Here is a 21329-nt window from a genome sequence, read left to right as displayed (position 1 = left end):
TTTTTTATTTGTTTAATCAGTTTACATTCCACAACTGACAGTTTACTTATTTATTTTTAAATTTTCCATGAACAAGTTCTTTAGTTAGTTACCAGACAAGATTTTAATCAATGGAAATACAGTATTCTTTGCCAATCTGGATAAAACCAAAAGCAAACAAAATCAAAACAAAAGGAAAATTGTAATATGTAGCCAGTTTTTCGGCAGTTGTGATGCTTTCTGCAACTTTTGTCTTTCGAAGTTACAGGGGTTTGTTCTTTCCCCCTGTTAGCTCCCTGATCTCAATGCTGCCACTAAAATGATCCTTCAGGGCCATGGTCGAGCAAACACCAATGCATGTACATGAACACCCATGGGTCTGCAGATTAGCACCTTGGATTAAAGGAACAAGAAGTTTGGGTTTGTTTCATGTTTAAACAACCTCTGTTCACCTCTCCTGCAACAGTTTACAGGAAGAAATGGAAAAGTACAATACATTGATAAGATGTCACATTACTTGTGAAATTAGCCACCACACTCACATCTTACCAGAACAGCCTAACGTAATAGTCACTTATTGTTGATGTATCGTTAGCACCGATGGCTGCAGGAGCCACTTTGCCTCTTGCAGCAGCACTGAAGTCTGAACCTCACAGGACATGCCAGTCTCAATTACTTCTGACAACTGGATGTTACTACACAAACTCTTATTTTTTTTATTTATTATATGCATTAAACTCTGCGCAAATTGGCTAAAAAGTGGTCCAGTTGGTTGAGCGGCTGCATACACAGTTCAAATATCCTTGACAATGCCTGAAAAATTCCAGAAATTGAAACATTTTTGGATGTTCTAAATATGCTAGTTTAATATATTTCAATGTAATTCCCAACCTAGCAAAGCAATTAGGCATGTACCTAGCTTTAAGCATGGCAATAACATCATTAGTGTGACATTCATGCTCGAAATTGGGCAAGTGCTTTGTGGGATCAAAGCTCTGTAGCAGTGCTCTGATGAAGTCAGGATCCTGAGTGTTCTAATCCTGGCTTTCACATTTAAACCATTGCAGATTTGGATAAACCAGCTACAGTCTGGATTTTAAGAAGTGCTGAAAACAGAAGACTCCACCTGCAGCTAGCAGAAGCTGCAAGGGGGCATCAAACCACTAAGCATCAGGTCTTTTGCCAGGCTTTTGGCTTCCCATCTCTACAATGGCTATAATACAAACCTGCCTGAGACAGGTCTGGTGTGACTTATACCTGTAAAATTTTCTGAAGAGAAAATATGCCAGATAAATGCAACGTATGAATGCATTTCTCTGATTATGCCTGAGTATTGTGGCATTCTAGGTCTTTTTTAATCCAGCTTTGATACGTGTGTACTGCACTTAGAGGAAACATAAACATCTGGCCAAGATGCATCTCATTGACAAATGTCTTGTACCAGTCATCTCATTTTACTTGGGAAAGTCCTAGAAAAGGGCTGACGTACTTCAATTCACAAGCATTTAAGTGAATTATTATCCTAAGCCTCTCAAAGTGTCAATTGGAGACAGTGGTGACTGTGACTTTTGTCATCACCAAAGGATGGTTATGGGAGTTGTTTAATTTCTTCTGAGCAAGAAGATGCTTCTTAAGGAAAAAAGGACCAATGAAGGAGCCAAGGAAAGGGAACCTTCCAAAAACTTTTGGCCAGTGTGGCAGCTCATGACTAGGGTGAATATTACTTGTGGCAGAAGAAATCCTAAAGAGCAAATATCTGCCTGAGATGTACCTGCTGTGTGGGGACAAGAGTCCAGCGAGTCTCATTTCTCACTGACCTTTGTGCAAAACGCTAGTACCTTCACACAGCCTGGCCATGTTTTGCCATAGGAGTTGAGTCAGCGAGGAGTCAGACCCACCCTCTGAACTGGCTGAGTGGTTCGTGAGCGGCACGGTGGAGCTGGCAGGGCAAGGTGATGCTTTAGCTCTCTGATGTGAGGTGGCCATGTGAGCTCCATCCCTCCTCCTCCCTACTGCCTCGGATCACCCCAGTGCCAGGCATTGCTGCTGTCCCACGGGAGGCTGTGCCTTCTCTCCCTGCTGCAGCATCGCAGGAGCAGGTTATGGCTTTCATTAGCAGGTGAGACGGTTCTGTTTTAAGAGAAAGTGGAAGATTATCCAAGAAGATGATCCAAGTGCAGCATGGGGCTGAGGGGCCAGGCAGGCCTCCCTTGGCAAGCTGCACCCTTGGCAAAGTCAGCCTGGCAGCGAGGAGAGTGTGCATGGCTGGACACGCAGCGCTGTTGTAAAGATACGGGAAAGAAAGATGAACTGGGACAGAATCACCCTTTAGAGCCTCCTCCCACACAGTGTTGCACATTGACTTTATCACCTTTGAAAAGGAGGTTTCCTTTGACAGTAAAACTCTGAAAAGTCTGCAAAACCCTTATGTGGCACAGTGAGTTGACAACGAAACGAGCAACCTTTGAGAGTCCCACATCCCAGAACCCTCCTCATCTGTCTCACAGAGAGGAAGGGCAGGAGGGCAATGACGAGAATTTAGGAACAGTCTGAAAAATCATGCAGAAAATGGTGCTGCATCCTTAAATTTGATTTATTCTCAAGCTCCTTATTTCCAGAATTCACCCTTAAAGCCTTTATTTCTTTTTCACAGACATCTCAAATAACAAAACAGTCACGTATGCAAGAGTTGGTATGGAATGGGATTTAGAGAAAAACGTCTTTACAGGAAGCATCTCTATATTCTCACACAGAGGGAGGAAAAGGAAGAGAGGGAGAGAGGGGCACATGTCTGATTCCTCAAAAAAGGGAAAGGGAGAACAGGAGAGGAATGTCAGGATGAAACGGGACAGCTTGGTCAAGGTGATGCCATGCTGAAAAATAACTTTTGATCCCTGCAACTCAGCTTTATCTTCCCCATTCTCGCTAAAGTCTTTCCCTAAGTACTGGTACACAGTATTGAATTTGTACTTTACAGGTCCCTGCAGGCCAGCTAAAGTCCCTCTTGTCATAACCTTAACAGTATTTTAAAAAATAAAGTCGTTCTGAGAGATGGGTGAAGATTATCAAGTTACTGACTTACATTTAGCCGTAGAAATAAATAGTAGTGACCACACCTTGGCACAACATTCAAAGTTCACTTAGCTCTGGAGTTTACAGAAATCAGTTTAATTCTCCCACTCCTCTGACTGTGTTTGTTTTATTCAGGTAAAATATAGGAATATGTAAGACCTCCTGAATTCTTATACTGGATTAAATCACTGGTCCTTCCAGACAGACTTGCTTTTAATATGTGATTCCAAATTTTGGCTCTGAGAGACTCTCACCATGAGATGGAGATGTACATTCAGCCTTGTCAGAGCAGCTTTCTGAATAATGCAGTCACGGTTCATTCTCCTGTTGAGTCCTCAGGTTGTTTTTTTCTGAGGACAACTATAATCCCAACAATAAGGGATGAAACTGCAATCTCTTTAATCTCCATGTAAACAGATTGTAAAGCAGTTATTAACATAGGGAAAAAAATATGAAACTACACAGAGTGTACCTTAGAGGAGAATTTGATGATTATTTCTACCAGCTAGATGACTTTTTTCAGGCCAGTTTGGGGACAGAGCAAGAAAGTAACCTTCAAACAGCTCAGCCATTCAAACTTTTAGGATGTAAATTCACTCCTTGAACTGCTTTAGCAACGCCCAGGACTGGCAGAGAAAGGTGAAGAGTTCAGACCAAAGATCTCTGATCTCCAGCATTGAATGGAGCACCCAGTAGTCTATGCCTGGAGACTACCTCGAGGAACTCACCTTACGTGCATTTCCAAGGGCTGATGCGAGCCCTATCATTTGGAGTCATGTTGCAATTTGGCAGGGGAAGGCTGCCATGAACATCTCCTTTTGTTCCAACAGTCTTCCACAATTAACACCTCTGTTTTGCATGGTCAGCCAGGCCATGCAGCTGAAGCACAGGGCCATGGCTGATCTCCATATGGATGTTCTTCTGCACTAGGTCCCTGATTCATCTCACCACGGTTTAAGATCTTTTAAGATCTTGGGACCACGCAAGATAGGTGAGTGGTCACTCTGCAGAGTGAGAGGGAACTTCTAAAGCCGACTTCGATGTCATTTTTACTGGTTGACCATCTAGAAACTACTGTCTTTCTTTATTAACTACACAAGAAACCAAAGGAGATGAGCCCATTAACATGAAGAGCTCCGTTAAGTGCCTAAGGTTAATGCGGATGAGTGCAGGTCAGAAAATCCAGGCCTTCACGTAGCTTGACTTCGTTCACAACGGTGCTCCTCACGAACGTACACCTAGTGCAGAAGAACGGCACCTGTACAAAGGGCCTCTTAATGAAGCGTGAGTGAGTCTGTTGATAGAGCTAATGCGGAACAGAAATTCTGCCGTGGCTTTTCCAGTCCATTTCTTTTCCTTAAAAAACCCTCGAGACCCAGTCCTATGCTTGGATATATGTGTGTGGATGTGCATGCTGCTGACTTTAGTGTGGTACCCTTCCCCAGCTGGCACAATGCTGGAATGAGGATTTTCCTGGGAAATAGTACTTTTAACTTTGCTTTCATTTAAAACTGAGATACATATGAAGATTGTGAAAAAGAAACAGTCCTTTGCCTGAAATTCTGTACATCAACCTCAGGTTATTTCAGGCAATCATGAAGCTATGGACATTTTTCATAAATTTACAAATATATATACACATATATATACATATATACATGTATATGTGTGTCAGCCTATGGGCTAGATTTACCACTGCATTATTTCAGCCACACACATGTATAATGGCTGTTTTTTGCAAAAAGAGGTTGGTATAAAGTTGGAGACACTTAGTAGTGACTGTTCCTGTGTCTACGCAAAAGATCCTTAAGTGGGCTGACATATAAGTACAGCCCCCTCACATAAGTCCCCTCACCACATATACACAATAAATAGGACCTAGTCTTACAGCTGTTAATGAAGCAATTTTCCCATTGACTCCAATGACCTGTAATCAAAGGGAATTTTACTTGAGAAAGAACTGAAAGTTCAAGCCCATTTTAGGTACATTTTACAGCTTTGAAAGTTCTAATGTCTGTCATATTAGGCCTCAAAATGCTTTAAAATAATTTAAGTTACTGCAGAAAAATAAAGTTACTGCAGAAAAATATCTTCAAAAGTCCCCAAATATGCTTTTCTGTTTAAGTAGGGGAAATTTTGTCCTGCAAAAGATCAAACAACAAATACATGAATATAAACACTCTAAGTGATGGAAATTGCCGAGTAAAAATAGTAACAGTTTAAATTAGATGTCTGTGATTGTTGTTGGTGCCCAGGAGTTATAAATAATTCAGTACACCCTAACTGAATAGTCTAAGGCTGCACTTTTATTTTATTGTTCTGATTACTCAAGCCTTTTTCTTATGATCTATATTGTTAATGAATAACCCTTCACAAAAAAATACAGCCTTATGCTTTACAGTCAGATGAAAACTATTCTTGAGATAAAATGTCACAAGAGCTTAAGCAAATTAGGAGCGTATATTTTTAAAAAAATATATGTAGGCACCAAAGGCATTTAGTGTTTTACTTCTGTTCACTGTCTAAGGAGGAATTGGATGCTGAGGCTTTTTTCTGTGGCTGGCCCCAGGAGATTGAACTGTATCTAATTCATCCTCCTTGGTGTCTACATCACTTTGAAACTGGGGCAAAACCCGCAGGTCACACAGCTTTTTGAAGACTTGGCTCTATCTCTTCTACCGCTGAATCGCTCTCACTGTTTGGGTATTTCTGACCAGCTGGCAAAATAACAAGGCCACTGGAAGGAATTGCCTTTACAGAGGTATTCCTTTGCCTTGCTGCCACAGGTAGGGCTCAGAGCCACAGGGCTGTGAAGCTCCCTACTGTGCCGAGCAGCAATAACGATCTTCATGCTGCCACAGCCCGCACAAGCCCTCTGCAGAGAACAGAAATAAGACTCGAGTAGTGTCCTGCCATGGTGCTGCCTCTTGACACAGTGGGATTTTTACACTAGGGGATCAAAAGGTTTTCTGATTTGGAGGTGATGTGGTGCGATTTTTCTCTTGTGACTGAGGCCATCTGTGTTTGAGAAGCACCTTGCAACACCAGGTTGTGAGAATCAGTCTTGTGAATACCAAGGCTGTCCTTCTGATGGGACTTCAGATTTTTTTTCCCTTAGCCTTACACACTCAGAAAGCGACACCCGTATATATCACAAATAAGTGGTTAGTACCACAGTCTATGGCACTAGAAGACAGTAAGGACTTGTGGACACAACTGTGTTTTTGGAGGTAGGATGGCAAGCTCGGGACTGCCTGGATCAGAAGTAGTTCTATAGGAACCCTGTATTGAAGAGCACTGATGGTCAGCTCTGGAGAGTCTTGCTGCAGTGTTTCAGGATGTTTCTGCCCTGAGCTGTTCACTGCCTCCTCTTCTGCTGGAGGTACCTGCCCAAAGGCAAGATAGGCAGAAAGAAACACATATTTGTGTCTTAGCTGCTTCCTTTCCCTGCATCTCTGGGATCAGAACAACACTGGCAACTCTTTCCTAAATATACTAATACATTTGATGGCAAATACCAGTTTGTCCCACTTGTATTATGCTTCCCCATGTCTCTTCATCAGATAGTTTCCATGCAGTCTGCACACACAACCTAACATGGATGCAGATGGCATCTGAATTGCATTGTAACTCCTGATTTAATAGAAAACAAACTATTATGCTTCATTTTGCTGTGTATTTTCTCTCTAGTACACATGTTTACAGGTTACTAGCACCCACATCACGTGGGATGTACCTGTGTGTTTGTCTGGGTGTGGAGGGGAGTGAGGGTGTCTGTGTGTATATGCCCTACACGAGAAAACTTTTGAAGTCGCTTTCAGCCACTCTGCTGGCGTGCTAATCAGTGAAGGAAAAATATAAAAATGCAATCCTATGAGGGACAGACAGTTTCTGCTGCTGATACTACAGGTGACATTGGATTGTCCTCATGTAATGCTACTAATGCCGTCAATTTTGACCTATAGCAACTGTTGTTTGGTTTCCTTTTTTCCAGTCCCCTGCCTTCCCTTGGAGATAACCTATCTAAGCCTCCATTATTTTCATTGCAAGTCTTCCCTGAGCAAGGAAGGACAATTGATCTGTGATTCTGGAGTGCTTTACTAGAGGTGACCAGCATTTCATTTCCCTCTTGTGGCCTATATATTGAGGCAGTCATCTAGCCTCTTTCTCCAAGTTAGATCTAAACACGTGCAAGGCAAACTGCAATTAAAATGACACCATTGTATCAAGCTCCAGTTCTCCCACAGATGTCAACAGGGAGTTGTCAGAGCCCCTGGCACCAACAGTAGGTCATTTGTTTTAAAAAGTTTGCAGTCTCTAACTATGGCTCTGAAAAAAGCTGTAGGATTGGGGTATTAGCGGGGCAGGCAGGCAGGAAACCTTAAATTGTGTGTGTGTGCGTAACATCTGATGACTGTTTCTTACTAAAGCCAAAGATTAGATATTGTGAGTGTGTAAGCACACATTTCACTTTCAGTGTTAATCACGACAGCACTAAAATGTTTTCTAAGGCACCTGATCCAAACCTCCTGAAGCCAAGGGGAAGCATTCTACGGACTTCAACAGACTATGGAACAGATGCATTATATTCCTGGCTGTACCTGAAAACAGTAAGTTTTGAGCTAAGCTCTGGTTTCATGATTTTTCAGCTTAGATTGGCAGAAGCAAGATCTTATGGATCCAGCCTGGAGTTTGCAGTCAAACTTTAGGCTTTTTTGAAACTCAGTTCCTGACCTTGGAATTTCATTCATCACTAATCTTTACGTGCTGTTTGTGCTTCATGCACACTTTTTACTTCTTGTCTGTCAGTGGTGCCTGGCAATCGTTCAGAGCTGTCTCAGTTTTTCACCTTGAGTCTTCCCTCGCTGGCTGGCTGAGCACAGCAGTACGGGCCATGAAAGACTGAAAAACCTGGGGGCAAGGAAATGCAGTGTTGGTTTGTGTGAATGTGTCTGAGCACTCCTATAGCCCTTATAGGGCTATGTAGAGACACACAGAAGAAAGAGCCCGAATAATGTATGTCTTTATTTAAACTATACTTGGTAACGTATTATTTCCTCTCCATTTCACTGCTGGCAGTTAGCTTGGCACTCAGGAATTAAGGACAGATTACAGTGATTTTTTTTTCTGAGCTCTGCTTATCAGTGGGGCTCCAGGGATGAGCCTGATTTGGAGGTGCTGCATGGTGGGTAAATGGACAACCACGGAGACACAGTCTTCCAGAATGCTTGGGAATCTGAGATACCCCCTGCATATCAATTCTTTCTTTCACCTACGCTGTTTTTATCCACTGTCCAATGAACTGCACAGCTAACATGCCATAGCTAAAAATGGTCCCAAATGACTTGCATCTACAGGAAAGCAGAATACCTGCTCTCATGATTCTCTCCTGGAAGGATGAGGATCCTCTGTTTAGAGGACTCTGAGAGCTGTGGGGGTTTTTTTTCCTTTCATTTGTTACTGCAGCTAGAATAACACTTTTAAAAGTAATGGACGTTTTTCAGAAGCAATATTTTAAAGAAATTGCTCTGGTCACTTGTGGTTTGTGATCCACTTGTGACTGTCCCTGGAGTGGAATGAAAGATATAAAAAAAAGTCCAACTAGTGCAGGGACTGTACTGTTTAGATTAGGGAAGATCAGTTCTGTGTTTGCAGAGAGGGAGAAGGGAGAGATGATATATACAGGCGGCCAGTATGAGTCAGGAATTTTAACAGGCAAACAGTTTTAGCTTGAAGAAGGTGTCCTACACAGTCCGTAAGATACAGAGCACATGGACTCCTGCCATGTAGCCCCCTCATGTATGCAGTGCCCCGGCGGGGATGGACAGCAGAACCCCTTGTAGCTAACTTGCTGCGGTCACAGGACAGCTTCACTGCACAACAAGCGAGAGTCACTACACACAAAACCTCAGCCTGCAGATCGCAGTGGTTGAGCCAATTCATCCTGCGCCCCTAGGACTGGCATTTCGTGACATCTGTGTTCACTGCAGTGAAGTTCTGGAGCATAGAGATGTGTTGTCCCAGCAGTGCAACATGACAGGCCATGTGCAGGAAAGAGCCTGCCAGCTACAGGATCCTGTGTGACCACCTCATGGAAAGGGAGACCAATCACCCACTGGTACATCAGGCTAGGCCAGCAGTGTCACTTTATCCACAAGGGGGGATAGGAAAACAAGAGCGGGGGCTGGACTCTGCAGGAAGCTGAACACCATCCAGGAAAACACATTCTTAACTTTAAGCATGTGAATAAGTCTATCAAAGTTAAGGGGATTAGTCACATGCTCCAAGTAAAGCACATGCTTAGGCACTTTGCCAGAGCAGATCTGAGGGACAGCATCAAGCCCCTTAACGTTAGGATCACAGCTAGCAGATTTCTAATTAGCTGCTCCTCCAACTAGAAAAGACACACTAGTCAAAAAGCTTGAATCTCTGTTCAGAAAGATTATTTCAAAGCCTCCCCAAAATGCAGAAACTCAGACTAGATGTGAGTGTTCTGTCTCAGGATAGACAGAGACGCTAATGATTGCAAATTTGAATCTGGATGTATTTTGAGTCAATCCTGCTCTAAAGAAGAGTCTGAGCCAACAGAAAGCATGGTGAGGCTATGTGCCCCATTCAAGGGTATCAAAGCACATAGGGCTCCTTCCAGTTCTCTGAGTAGCACGGAGGGAAATTCACAATATCTCAAGGGGGTTTTGCCCTTACTTGAGGCAGAGATGAGAGAACTGGTGTTTGGAGAAATATTTGGGCATCCAGTTTGAGATTAAGGTTATATGATCATCTGCTGCTTCAGACACTTACTTCAATAGTTTTTAAGATGCTTCACAGCCACACAGACCTTACAGAGCCTATGCTATAGCAAGTAGAAAATCACAGAACTGGCCCAAAGATCCAGGGTTAACACTCTTCTGTTCTAAATAAAAATAATCATAACCCTCTTCCACCGTTGCCACACAGACAAACACACAGGCTCATATACAGCTTGTAAGCCAACATCATCTGAGAACACTTCATCAAGGCAGAACTATTTTCATGCCAGCTGCAGAAAGAAAACTTTGAGAGGCCATAAAACAGCAAAATTATTTCCATTTCTTTAAATCATATGGCTAGCCCTCTTTCAAAACTGTATCTGTAAAAGAATACACGCTGTAAACAGTCACGGACCATGCAAAGGTACATCATCACAGACGCTGTCATACTGCTTTCCATGGCACAGGGCCTGATGGTGGACTCCAGCTAGATACCTCCGTCCTTTAGTTTGCCTGGGTCACTCCAGGTACCTGTATTCACATGAAACAACTATCCTATCACACTCAGCACTGCAGAGGAAGAACAAAGTTTGCGTTCAAAGCTGTTTTAATCTAACAGTTATTTTCCTAAAGCATTATTATCTTAATGAGAAGGTTTTTTCACAAATTTTGAAAAAAATCACAGATTTCTTTATAGGTCTCTTTTAGTTTTTAGTTACTGGTTTTCTGCTTTCAATTTTCATTTAGCTTTCCAAGAGCTGTTTTTATTTTTAATTTCCTTCTTCTGTCCAATGGTTCATCAGCCTCCTTACCTAGTAGGCACAGTCAAACGGTTTCAAAGCTTTCCAAAACAACTCTATTTGAAAATCTTTCCGGAAAAAAGAAATAAACCAATCTACTTAAAAAGGAAGCTTCAAAAGGCTTGTATTTTCAACATGAACAAATAAATACTTTCTCTGGTCACATCTAATGGAGAATGAAATGATGAAACTTCAGCTGCCAAGGATGGCACTTCAGTGGCAACACACTGACTTGGCAGCTGGCATTGGCATGTTTGGGGAATTTGTAGACATGAGAAAGCAAAAGCCAGGTAGTTGAGAGAGAATGAAAGAAACCCAAATCTACCCTACTCCAAAATGCCCTCCATAAACTTCATTTCTTTGGGTACTATTAATAAAGCAACACTATCACACGAAGTGTAAGGGGAGGGGAAGCAGGACTGGAAGGAAAATGGCTGTGCAATTGTATTACATAAGAATTATTCATTGGTTTGATTTTTTTAACTAAGCAAAATACTTTTTCTTGCCAGCTGTTTAAATGGCATGACCTGGAAATTAATGCCTTCATTTCTGTGTAGCAGGCACAGTCTCAACAGGTTGCCGCCTCCTGGAGAGATATTTTTAGATATAGAGGATGACTTCTTATTGACAAAGGAGGACCGATGGCATGCAGCTATCGTGTAAGAAAGGATTGCTGGTACTGTCCCTGAATCAAGAGCATGTTGGGTTGGGTTGATTCTGGGGAGGCCTTTTTTCTCTGCCCTGTCTCCCTTTGCCTATATGTTTATTTGCCAGTGGTACCCTCGCTCCGGGATACGGCCGTTCAGCCATTGCCTCTTCAGACTTCTTTTGGTTACACCCTCGGTCCTTCCTCCCCACCTTCTGCTCAGCCACTGGTTCCCTGCAAAGACCCGCTGCCCTCACAGCCAAAACACTTCGCTTCCTCTACTGGCATTCACCCACCTCTGCAGACTTAGCTGTTCGTTTAGCTCTTCTGGGACCTATGACCTGAACAATGGGAAGAGCAGAGTGAGGGGGAAAAGGAGACAAAGAGAAGAGGAGCAGCAGGAAAAAGAGAAAGACCAAAAAAGAGAGAAAGTCACATTTGCAGATTCGCAATTATATCATACAACACTTGAACTTATGGGAAATGGATCTCTGTTCTCTGCATCTGACCCTTTCGCTTCCATCTGTGCACAGTTCTCCCAGATGGAGAGTGGAGATGTCCAGTGAACCAGGGCAGTTTCCAAAGACAAGATGTGGGAAGGTCTTATTTGTCATACATGAACACAATGAGAGGCGTCTCTTACTTCTCCCTTATAAAAATTAGCTGCCCTTTCCTCCTCGGCAATGGCTTTTGCCCCGTTGTCTTAAACATCCAAAATGGAAACTCGATGAAATCCCACTCCAGCAGATATCTGGGAAGAACAACTGTCAGGGCTTCCCCCACCTCCCTTTTCCTTGGTCAGTCTTCCCCTGGATCCGCCATCCCGAACTTTTTAGATGCTCCATGAAAACAAAAAAACCATCCTGAAATCCACCAGAGGAGACATGCCGTCTCAGACCTGACAGCTTTCCTCACGCTTCTGTAGTTGCGGTGCCTCAGTCTTGGGCCACAAACACAGCATGGATGACTTAGTGGACAATCACATTGCAATGTTTTAAATTTTTTGTTTTCTTAAAAAAAAATAAATAAAAGAAGAGGGAAGAAAAATCTATACACACATGTATCACAGCATTTTCAAAAGGCCTTCTGCTGCATTTACGTTAGCAGTTCAGCCTCAGTTGTAAGCCTGGATGTAAGGCAGCTGGAAGATTAAAACCGCATTGTTGGAAAGTCCGCTGAGATGTCCTCATGGAGTTGGTTTTTTTGTTGTTGCTTTCTGTTTTTATTTTGTTAGATCTCTTTATTATTATTATTATTATTATATTTTCACTTGTTTGCTTCTCTCTAAAGTTTGGCAGGCAAAGAGAAAAAATGCTTTTCTGCTTTTCCCCACACGTTCTGTCCATTTTGTTTTCTATGTTTTAAGAAAAACAAAAAAAAACCAAAAAAAGCCCAAAACCAATGACAGGGCAGGCTTCTGTCATTTTGTTTTAAGAAAGAAGAAGAAAGTGGGTGGGTTTCTGGGAATGACCTTGAGGAGGTATGTTGTAGAGGTGGCTGAAATGATTTGCTCTTTCACTTGCTGTTTGCATTTTCCCTTCTGGCTGCAATGGACAGGCTTTTGTCCTCCCACCCACCCTCCATGTCCTGTACAGATTTCTGGTTCCAGATCCCCCACACGGACCCCCTGTTCCCCTTCCCAAATGGCAGTGGGCAGGTGCAACTATATGTTCATTCGACCTCTAAGGTATGATGCTGAAGTTAAGAGTCGGATGGAAGAGCCATGTGAGAGAAAAGCTTTCCCATCGCTGTGAGAAAGAACGAAGCAACACAGAGTCCGGTGGACATGTGAGTGCCGTGTTGGACTCAGCTTTACCTTGGCACTGGCATTAATTTGAGATTATATATATATAATTATATATACATATATATGCATGTATAGGTATACATATACATAGACATATATATATGTGTGTGTGTGTGTGTGTATTTGTTTGCTATTTGTTTTAGCACACTGTCCCATTCTCAGGTCTAGATTTGGGGCAGTTGGTCCTGGGGACAGGTTGGACAGAAGGGGCCAGAGTGCAGAAGAAGCCAGAGATAAGAGTGAGGCCCAGGCCCCCCCACGCACAGAACATGGACCAGCCATAGCCATGGCTGATGTCGTCGGGAAGTCCGTACAGGTAGCGGGGGTAGCGGGAGAGCTCAAAGTTGATTCCAGCCACGCACGTGCACAGTGAAATGATGCAGAAGGTTCCTGGAGGAGAGCGGGAAGGGGAGAAGAAGGGAGGAAAAAAACAAAGAGAAGTTAGAAGAGTGATAGACATACCACTTTCCAAGTCGCCTGAGAAGAGCTGGTGCAAGCAGTAAGGAAATACCTAGGGGAAGATGTTTGTCTAGAGAGTGGCTTAGTCTAGCAGCTCCACAGGGAATGAACTGAGTGCCACCAGAGCCTTGAATATTGATCTGACGCTGAACAGAGCTGTATGGAGAAACATCCACAGGAACGGTCTTTTCATTACAAGCACTCTCTTGGGAACCAGAACGCTTCATGAAACCATTGATTTTTCTGGAATTTTGCTTTAGACAAATACAGAGTGAGTCATCATGTTTCAGTATTATTTTTTTTTTGGGGGGGGGGGGAAGCTTGGTATTTTTGTTTAATTTCAATTTTTCAGTGATGGATTTTATAGAAGAAAATATTACAAAATACTTCACGTATTCTGGCTCTGTTGAAATATACATTTGAAATGTCCTGGCAGATTTTTTCAGATTTTTCTTATATCAAAATCTAAAAACTTTCTTTATATACCCCCCTTTTAAATACCACTGTCAAAATTTTGAAATCCCTCATAAAATTCAGATTCTATCCTCTGCACGTCTCCAGTCTCAGTCTAGGTGCCCTCTGCATTATTGGGGAAATCTTTAAAATATCCTGTTCTTGTTTTCCATCTCTGCAGCAATATTTCATTTCTTCCTGAGAACACTGCAAGGACAGGCTTTATAACTCTGTCAGGTGGTAAGTGTTGTGGAAAGACACATGTATCAGATGAGACTGAACCTTAGCCCACCCAGATGAGTCTAATTTTGATCTTTGGCCTCCAGCTTCATCAAAGCTAAACTTGAGTTCCTGAAATGTCACAGTTGCCACCCACACACCAAATAATGGATAGCTACAGACACTACGCACCTGTCTCAAGAGATAACAACTAAAGTCAACCTAAAGTTATTAGTTTATTTTTCCTCTCTAATTCCTCTGTATGTGGGCCTCCCTGGATCTCCTGGAGAGCCCTGGGCACAGAAGGCAACCTACAGGACGTGCTGAAGTAACACGTGTGGTCAGTCCCATGTGTTGTCCTGCTGTTCATGCACAGGTCAGTAGCGTGCTGTGTGTGCCACCTGTGCAGCACATCCTGCATCTGTGCACTAGCAGCTGCTAGGGAGGAATCTCCTACTCTTCCTGGTCCCATCCCTAAGAAAGCATAATCCTCCAAAGCACTTACAGCCAGCCTGGTTTTAGTGTCAAGCTCTGGTGCCCTTACCTCCTACTCCTTTCTGCCCCTGCTCCTGCTTCTCTCCTTCAACACTTTTCCAGTTGTTTCTCTGCTTCTTTGATCTTTCTAGTTGCAGTTGCATTGAAGAAATGGATTTTACACTCCCCACTCCAAAGACACAGGTAAGATTATGTGGTGAATTCACCGGGAATTAGGCTCAGACACTGGGGGCATTTGTAGGAATGTATATACACCACCATACCCACCTCCTTTACTTAGTAGGAACATCACACAGGTGTAGAATCTGCAGGCAAATCTCTATCAGGGACCTGCTGTGAGACCACCATCATGGCCCCCTCTCTGTTCCCTCTTCTGAGCACTGCTTTGTCTATTTGGACTGTCTTTACTCCAATGTCTTGTGGAGTCCTGCTCTTAGATCGTCTCTGTTGAAAAGGTCAGGGAATAAGTGAACTCTGGGTGCCTCCCCTAATGTTATATATAGCTGTCAGATGCCCCAAGTTATTCGTAAGTACTCATATTATGGTAGTGCCGCAGGGAACCGGTGAGGACCAGCAAGCTGCTGCAGTAGGTACTTATGCCTATTTAAATAAAAAAAAAGCCTTCTTGCCTCTCACTAGCACCCAATTAGTCTATAATCAGTGCTCTGGACTTTTGCAAAAGCCTTGCGAGATCCCAGGTTCTGGAGCTGTCTTCAGAGATGCCCTATGCTACTTCAAAGCACAAAGCAGGATAAATGGGGAAGTCTCCCTCACAGAATCCTTTCCTCAAAAATCAGGCGGTTTGATTAGAAACCACAAACTCCTTTCCATGTTTCACTATATTACTTAGGTTATCCAGTAACGTCAAGGTATCTGGCAAGAGTGCGGTTGTTCTCTTTGTGACACATCTACATGACTAGTACAGTGTGGGATCGGGGAAAAAAAGGATCCATCAGAGCCACTGTCCTCTGAACCACGTTCTGTGGCTCATTTCAAATGGCTGTGGATAGAAAATGACATGAAAGGCCTTTCTTTGCTAGCAAGAACATGATAATTTCAGTTCTTTTTGAAATACAAGATCGTTAAAAGAGGTGGGTGGGAAAATCTGTGTGGCCAGACTGAAGCTGCATTTTCTAAGTACAAAAGGGAAGGAAATAACTTTGGATTTCAAATACTCCCTGTGATTTCACACTTTGTCTTCGCTGTTTTGATCACAAGCTCTTCAATGCAGCAAGTGTTGCTTACTCTTTGTACTTGAACAGTGCCCAATACACTGGCACTCCACCTTGCTGGGGGTATTCTGCCCCATAACAAATGAACAATAAAGAAGAACGAGTAACCGCAACAGAGAATAAAACAAATCATGAGCATGAGACCTCTTTAAATAAAGGATGTCCCCTTCCTGCCCCTTCGGTGGAGAATGTGCTAATCCCACGACGACAAATGATGACTGCCATGCACAACGTTAGCAGATGCATAGCACAGTCCTGAGTCAGTCACCCCCCTGTGCTTCTGCAAGATGTCTTGTATGGTACAGGTTTATCAGCCTCCCTTGTGCTATTCATTACAGACACAAAAAATGCCATTTTATACCACCTGGAGGAATCTTTATGGCCATTATATGAGTCCTATGTGTTGTCTGTATTCAGCCAAGCAAGAAGTTCCCACTTGCAGTTAATATGGTCTCTCACCAGGAGGGTTACTGAGTACAGTTACTACCTCATGACTGTTTGCTTTTCCTCATGAACTGGCAACAAAAAGGATCATCCTTGCATAGTGCACTATTGTTGGCTACCATAGTGAAAGAGTCATGGGTGGAAGGGATGCAGAGACTGAGCTTACACTTCAAAGTGTAGCCTCTGCTGGTCCAGGGAAGACGTGAGGCTGGGATGGCAGGGGGAGGAAGGCTATCACTCCTGCCTGCACTATGGACACAGCGCTTCAGAGCCAGCAGGACTAGCAAGTCAAGCATTCCCAACCCTGAGATTCCATTCCTCCCCAGAAAATAAACTGATCCCTTATTCACTTTCCTGGCAGGTTCTTGCCATCAGTGAGGTGCCCCCTACACAGGTACTAATGCCCCACATCCCCAGGCAGCTGCCACAATACAAACTTTAAAACACTTCCCTTAACTGGCCCAAGAAGATGAACAGACCTGAAGTCTGGTGGGTCCAGCCATGGCACTGGCACACAGAATGTGAAGGACAGGTGGTAATAAGAGACCAACAGGAATGTGCTGGTATGCGAGCTAGATGGGGGAGATAAAGACCTCCTCCTTCAGCAGCTGGGGAGAGCAGAATGCGCAAAGTTCTTTGTGCTGGGATTTACACGTTGTCATCCTAAGTGAAACACTAATGAATGAGACAAGGCAACAGTGGTGGTTTTGACAAAGAAAATTCATGTGTCACTGCAAAATGCTTCAGTCAGGTGAGAGATTAAATTTCATGTAAAGCTGTGTTTGTGCCACAGAAAATGCTGTTTGACATGAAGTCAAACCTCTGTCCTGACTGCTTATCAGACAGCTGCCCTTCCTCTTAGGCTGGTTTTGACAGTGCCTGTCCTGCTAACAGGCTGATGATCAACAGTGGTTTGAGCACCTGAGCTATTAAATACCTCATGGCTATCTTGCGCTTTTCCATCTTATATATTACAGAAGAAGAATATTAAACATTACACTGAATGTCTCTTCCATTTAGACCGGAAGTTTGTTTAGGACGGAGATGAACTTATTTGCTATATATGTGAATAAGATCAGGGTACTGCCATCCTTGCTGTGGGGCAGACATGGTCAGGAGAGGGATAGCTGGGACAGGTAATATTGTTGGTCAAAGCCTAATTCGGTGTGGCTGATGAGTCAGCGCCCTTTGCTGTAGCTGTTGGTAAGCATGATTATATCAAGCAGAGCCATGGGCCTCTGCTGCTAGAAATTTTTTTCTTTTTGGTAAACTCCCTTCTCTTTTCAATCAGCCCAGCTGTGTGAGGGGCTGCAATGCCTCCATTTACAGTTTTCAAGCCTCGCCTCCACAGGAGAGCAGAACTACTTGTGGGTGAACCGATTCAAATACAAACAGGCTCCAACCACTCATACCTAATCTGTTTTAATTTTGCCTAATGCTAGTGCCCCTCTGAATCCTGAACCATGTCAGAAGCCACATCCTTCATCGACAGACCTGGCTCGGCTTCCACAGTGATAGAGCTTGAGGGATTTTCCAGGGTCCACAGTGTTTTGTGAGACAAGAATTGCTACCTTTCTTAGATATACTGCAAACAAAGGTGAGCCTTGGTGGTTTTGGTGCACAAACAGACCCTGCTAGCATGAACTTCATCTAAACATTCTCATCCCTAATATTAGAGATGATTTGAAGTCAAGGGAAATCCAAAAAGCTAGTAAAAAATGATCTTGGCACCAAGTCAGCCTCTGAGACCCTCCTCTCTACAAATCATTTTTCTCATTATTTGGAAAACATTTCTTCCACAGGTGATGGAATGACACTTGCTCTCTCCCCTCTACAACAGGCAAAAATGACTCACAAACTGTGCTGTCAGATGTACAAGTAAACAAACCAAAACCCCCTGATTTTTCTCCCTTTCTTGGTTCTAGTGGTTCCCCTTCCTGCCCCACGCCTCCCCCCCCCAAGAGAAATACCAAGTATTACTTACAAGCACTAGTAGATAAAAAAAAAGAAACACAAAGGTATGGATTTAAAGATGTCCTCTGAAACCACACAATTCTCAAATAAATGCAAATCTCCATCTTTTAAAGTATTTCTAGTAGCTGCTATTGATGGCAATTTGTGGCCACTAATGTATTTGGAAGAAGTGCTTTAATTATCATCAGTTTTTTATTATAGGGTTATGGGGGAAAAATCTCACAAGTGAAACAATATTATCTTTACTTTCTCTCTGCCCTACTAGCTTTTACTATTTTCAAGGTACATCAAACAAACAAATAAAATGAGGTCTGTACATCAAACAAACAAATAAAATGAGGTCTGACCCTAAAGTGGAGTGTGTACCATTAGCTATTTAAATTATATCACAATCAAATGAAATTATTAAAGAATAAACTGAATTCCCTCCCTACACAGTGATGACAAAAGCCTTTTGGAGGGAGCAGCTTTGCAGTAAACTCCTTCTGTGCACGGATTAAACGCCTCAGCAGCACGCAGCTCTTGAGAACACTTTATTGCTCTGTGCATACATGCATAGAATATAAATTATTGCTTAATTATGTACTGTACCAGCAGAAGCAGCTTGCAGCATCACCAGTAGGTTGCAGAATAGCAAGGGGTTTACTGTAAAATTGTCCTTATAAAAAAAGCCAAGATGGAAAGAGAAGTCTGACTGGGTGATGGAGATTTAGTGCAGTGTCCTTGTGAGACCACATACCCACCTGGGTTGGAACTTAATGCATTTTTATTTCATACCATGAGCCAGAGTACACTGCAGAGTCTACAGTGGTGCTATGATACTACATTACAGCCACTGTCAGAATGCGATTTGCATTTGGCCTTTGGCCTCCTACCTCAAAATGTACCAGCGGCATCCACACCACACCAGAGCTGTGCGCCCACTGTGTGTTACTTCAGCGGCGGTGCCTGTCTTTGAATGGCCACTGCACAAGCCATAATATGTTATGGCAACAGAGGACTATGTATCCTCTTTCGCAACTGCCAAACACTGAATGGGTACCACCCTCAGGCTCATGTAAATCAGTATATGGAACAGTACTACAGCAGCTGAGGGCTGATCTCCACTTTGCCGTGCTGATACAACTGTCAGGCTGTATTGCACATTATAGTACCCTGCAGATTTGCACATGGTGACATTTCTGCTACCACATCCCATGTGCACGGTGCATGGGACTGCACTGGGAGTGGATACCCATGCTGTGCACTACAGCAGCCACTGAGCACCAGCTACGAGCAGGCACCATCTGAATTTATGAGTTAGCATGCAAGGCAAACCCAACACAACTTAGCTAAAGGCATGTTATTTTGATAAAATGGACTAGTGAGAAATTGGAGAGTTGATCAAAAACTGAGTTGAATAACTCTGATTATTTTAGCAATGGTGATTCCTATGACCCACCCAAAATAACCTAGAAATAATAAAGTGACTTGACTATAGCCATCAAGCAAACATAATGTCTCATCAACTTGCAGCCACAACAGAGGAGGCAGCAAAAATTGTGCCAGTTGTAGTAGTGGTGTGTGATTCGGTATTTTACTGGGAGCAGAAGGGAAAGGAAGAGGATCTCTTAATGTCAAAATGAAGAAACATCCTAATCAATGCTTAGTGAAACTATCCCATCCTTGTGCTGGCAAGCATGATGCTTGGCAACATGGGGAGTCTACCAGCAGGTTTCTTGTATCCCCTGAAGTATGAACCTCCCAGGATGGCCCAGGAAGAGGCTAAAAGATTAAATGGAAAAGGGCACTGGAGATCTGAGCAAACTCGAGTGACTCTGTCACATCTCAGGTTTACCAGATGACAAGACACAGAAGTTTAATACCAAACTGTACCTCAGGCAGGTGCTTCCCAGCCTAGGCATTGCCAGGGCTGAAGAGAAACCTGTGCAGTCAGGTTGGGTTTGCCTTGCCACAGGACATCTCCCATAGCGTGGGGAATCCGCGCACCACATTTGGTCTTTAAGCAGCCAGGTTATTCTGCCTCTTTCTGTGTAAGGTCTTTTTCTTCTAGTCAAAAATTGAACCTTTCTCAGAAGAAACCTCAGAAGGCTTGTGGAATCTTTCTTTTATAGAAAACATTAAATGCTGAAAAGTCTTCAGACAGATGTTCTTCAAGACAAGTGAAACTGGAGAACAGACACAGCACAAACAAACTCAGTGTAGCCTTCTTCCATGTTGCCTAGTGTGTGCTACTAAAAACACTCTTAGAGGGAATACTTTCAGGGCTGAAAGGGTAGAGTTATTCGCATGCCTTTTTAATCCTTTTGTTCGCTGAAGGCACTGCTAAAGGAGCCATTGGGAGCTCTGGGTGCTGGTGATGGCTACTTGATTTGGATATTTTCCCCTACAGGTGCTGGAGAGAAGCCTATCCATTGCATTTTTCAAGTGACCAGAAGACTCTGTGGTTGTACAGCTTTCAGTTGTTTGTACTGAATGTGAACTGAGGATCTTTGCTTGCAAAAGGCTTTAGGCTGTACTACTGTTTTCCTAAGCTAACCTGCCAGGAAAATAAAAACTCTTTCTGTACGGGCTGAGTGATACAGTTACTGAGATAAAATAGCCAGAAATCAAAATAAGATGTAACTGTCTTGTCAACAAGAACCACTTGGTGCAGGCCACCTCTATGAAGTTTACATCATTCACATGAAAGCTTGTGAGCAACAGACTACCCTGACCCTGTACTGCCTTGAAGGATCACATGCTGAAATCTTTTCTGTTGCAGAAGAAATATCTCTTCTGCCTCTGTAGCCCACACAAGTACATCGGCATGACTTGGCATGACTCATCTCTGTATCCCCTGGAAGAGCCAGGTTGAGCAGAAGTGAGGAAGGCCCCACTCATCTAGTTTCTGCCAGCTCTAGCTGCTTTTTCTATGGAATTTTAAGTGGCCAGTTGGACTCTGTCCAGGCAGATTAGACAAAGAACGCATAGCAGTGACTTGTCCAAAGGGAATGTTGT

At 43.1% G+C, this 21329-nt stretch overlaps 1 protein-coding gene across 1 annotated transcript in view; it reads right to left on the bottom strand.

The window, feature by feature from the left end:
• Window positions 1-28: 28 nt before the first annotated feature.
• TMEM178B (transmembrane protein 178B) overlaps window positions 29-21329 on the bottom strand; it is a 237268-nt gene continuing 215967 nt past the window's right edge. The window contains exon 4 of the mRNA XM_056341439.1: window positions 29-13443. Coding sequence (XP_056197414.1) covers window positions 13193-13443 — 251 coding nt within the window. The 3' untranslated portion in view covers window positions 29-13192. The remainder of the gene's footprint in view (window positions 13444-21329) is intronic.

Source organism: Falco biarmicus, chromosome 5 (genome assembly GCF_023638135.1).
Source record: "Falco biarmicus isolate bFalBia1 chromosome 5, bFalBia1.pri, whole genome shotgun sequence".
In the NCBI taxonomy this organism is placed as follows: domain Eukaryota; kingdom Metazoa; phylum Chordata; class Aves; order Falconiformes; family Falconidae; genus Falco; species Falco biarmicus.
The sequence above is the reverse complement of the archived record's forward strand: the minus strand, read 5'-3'. Positions and strand labels throughout refer to the sequence as shown.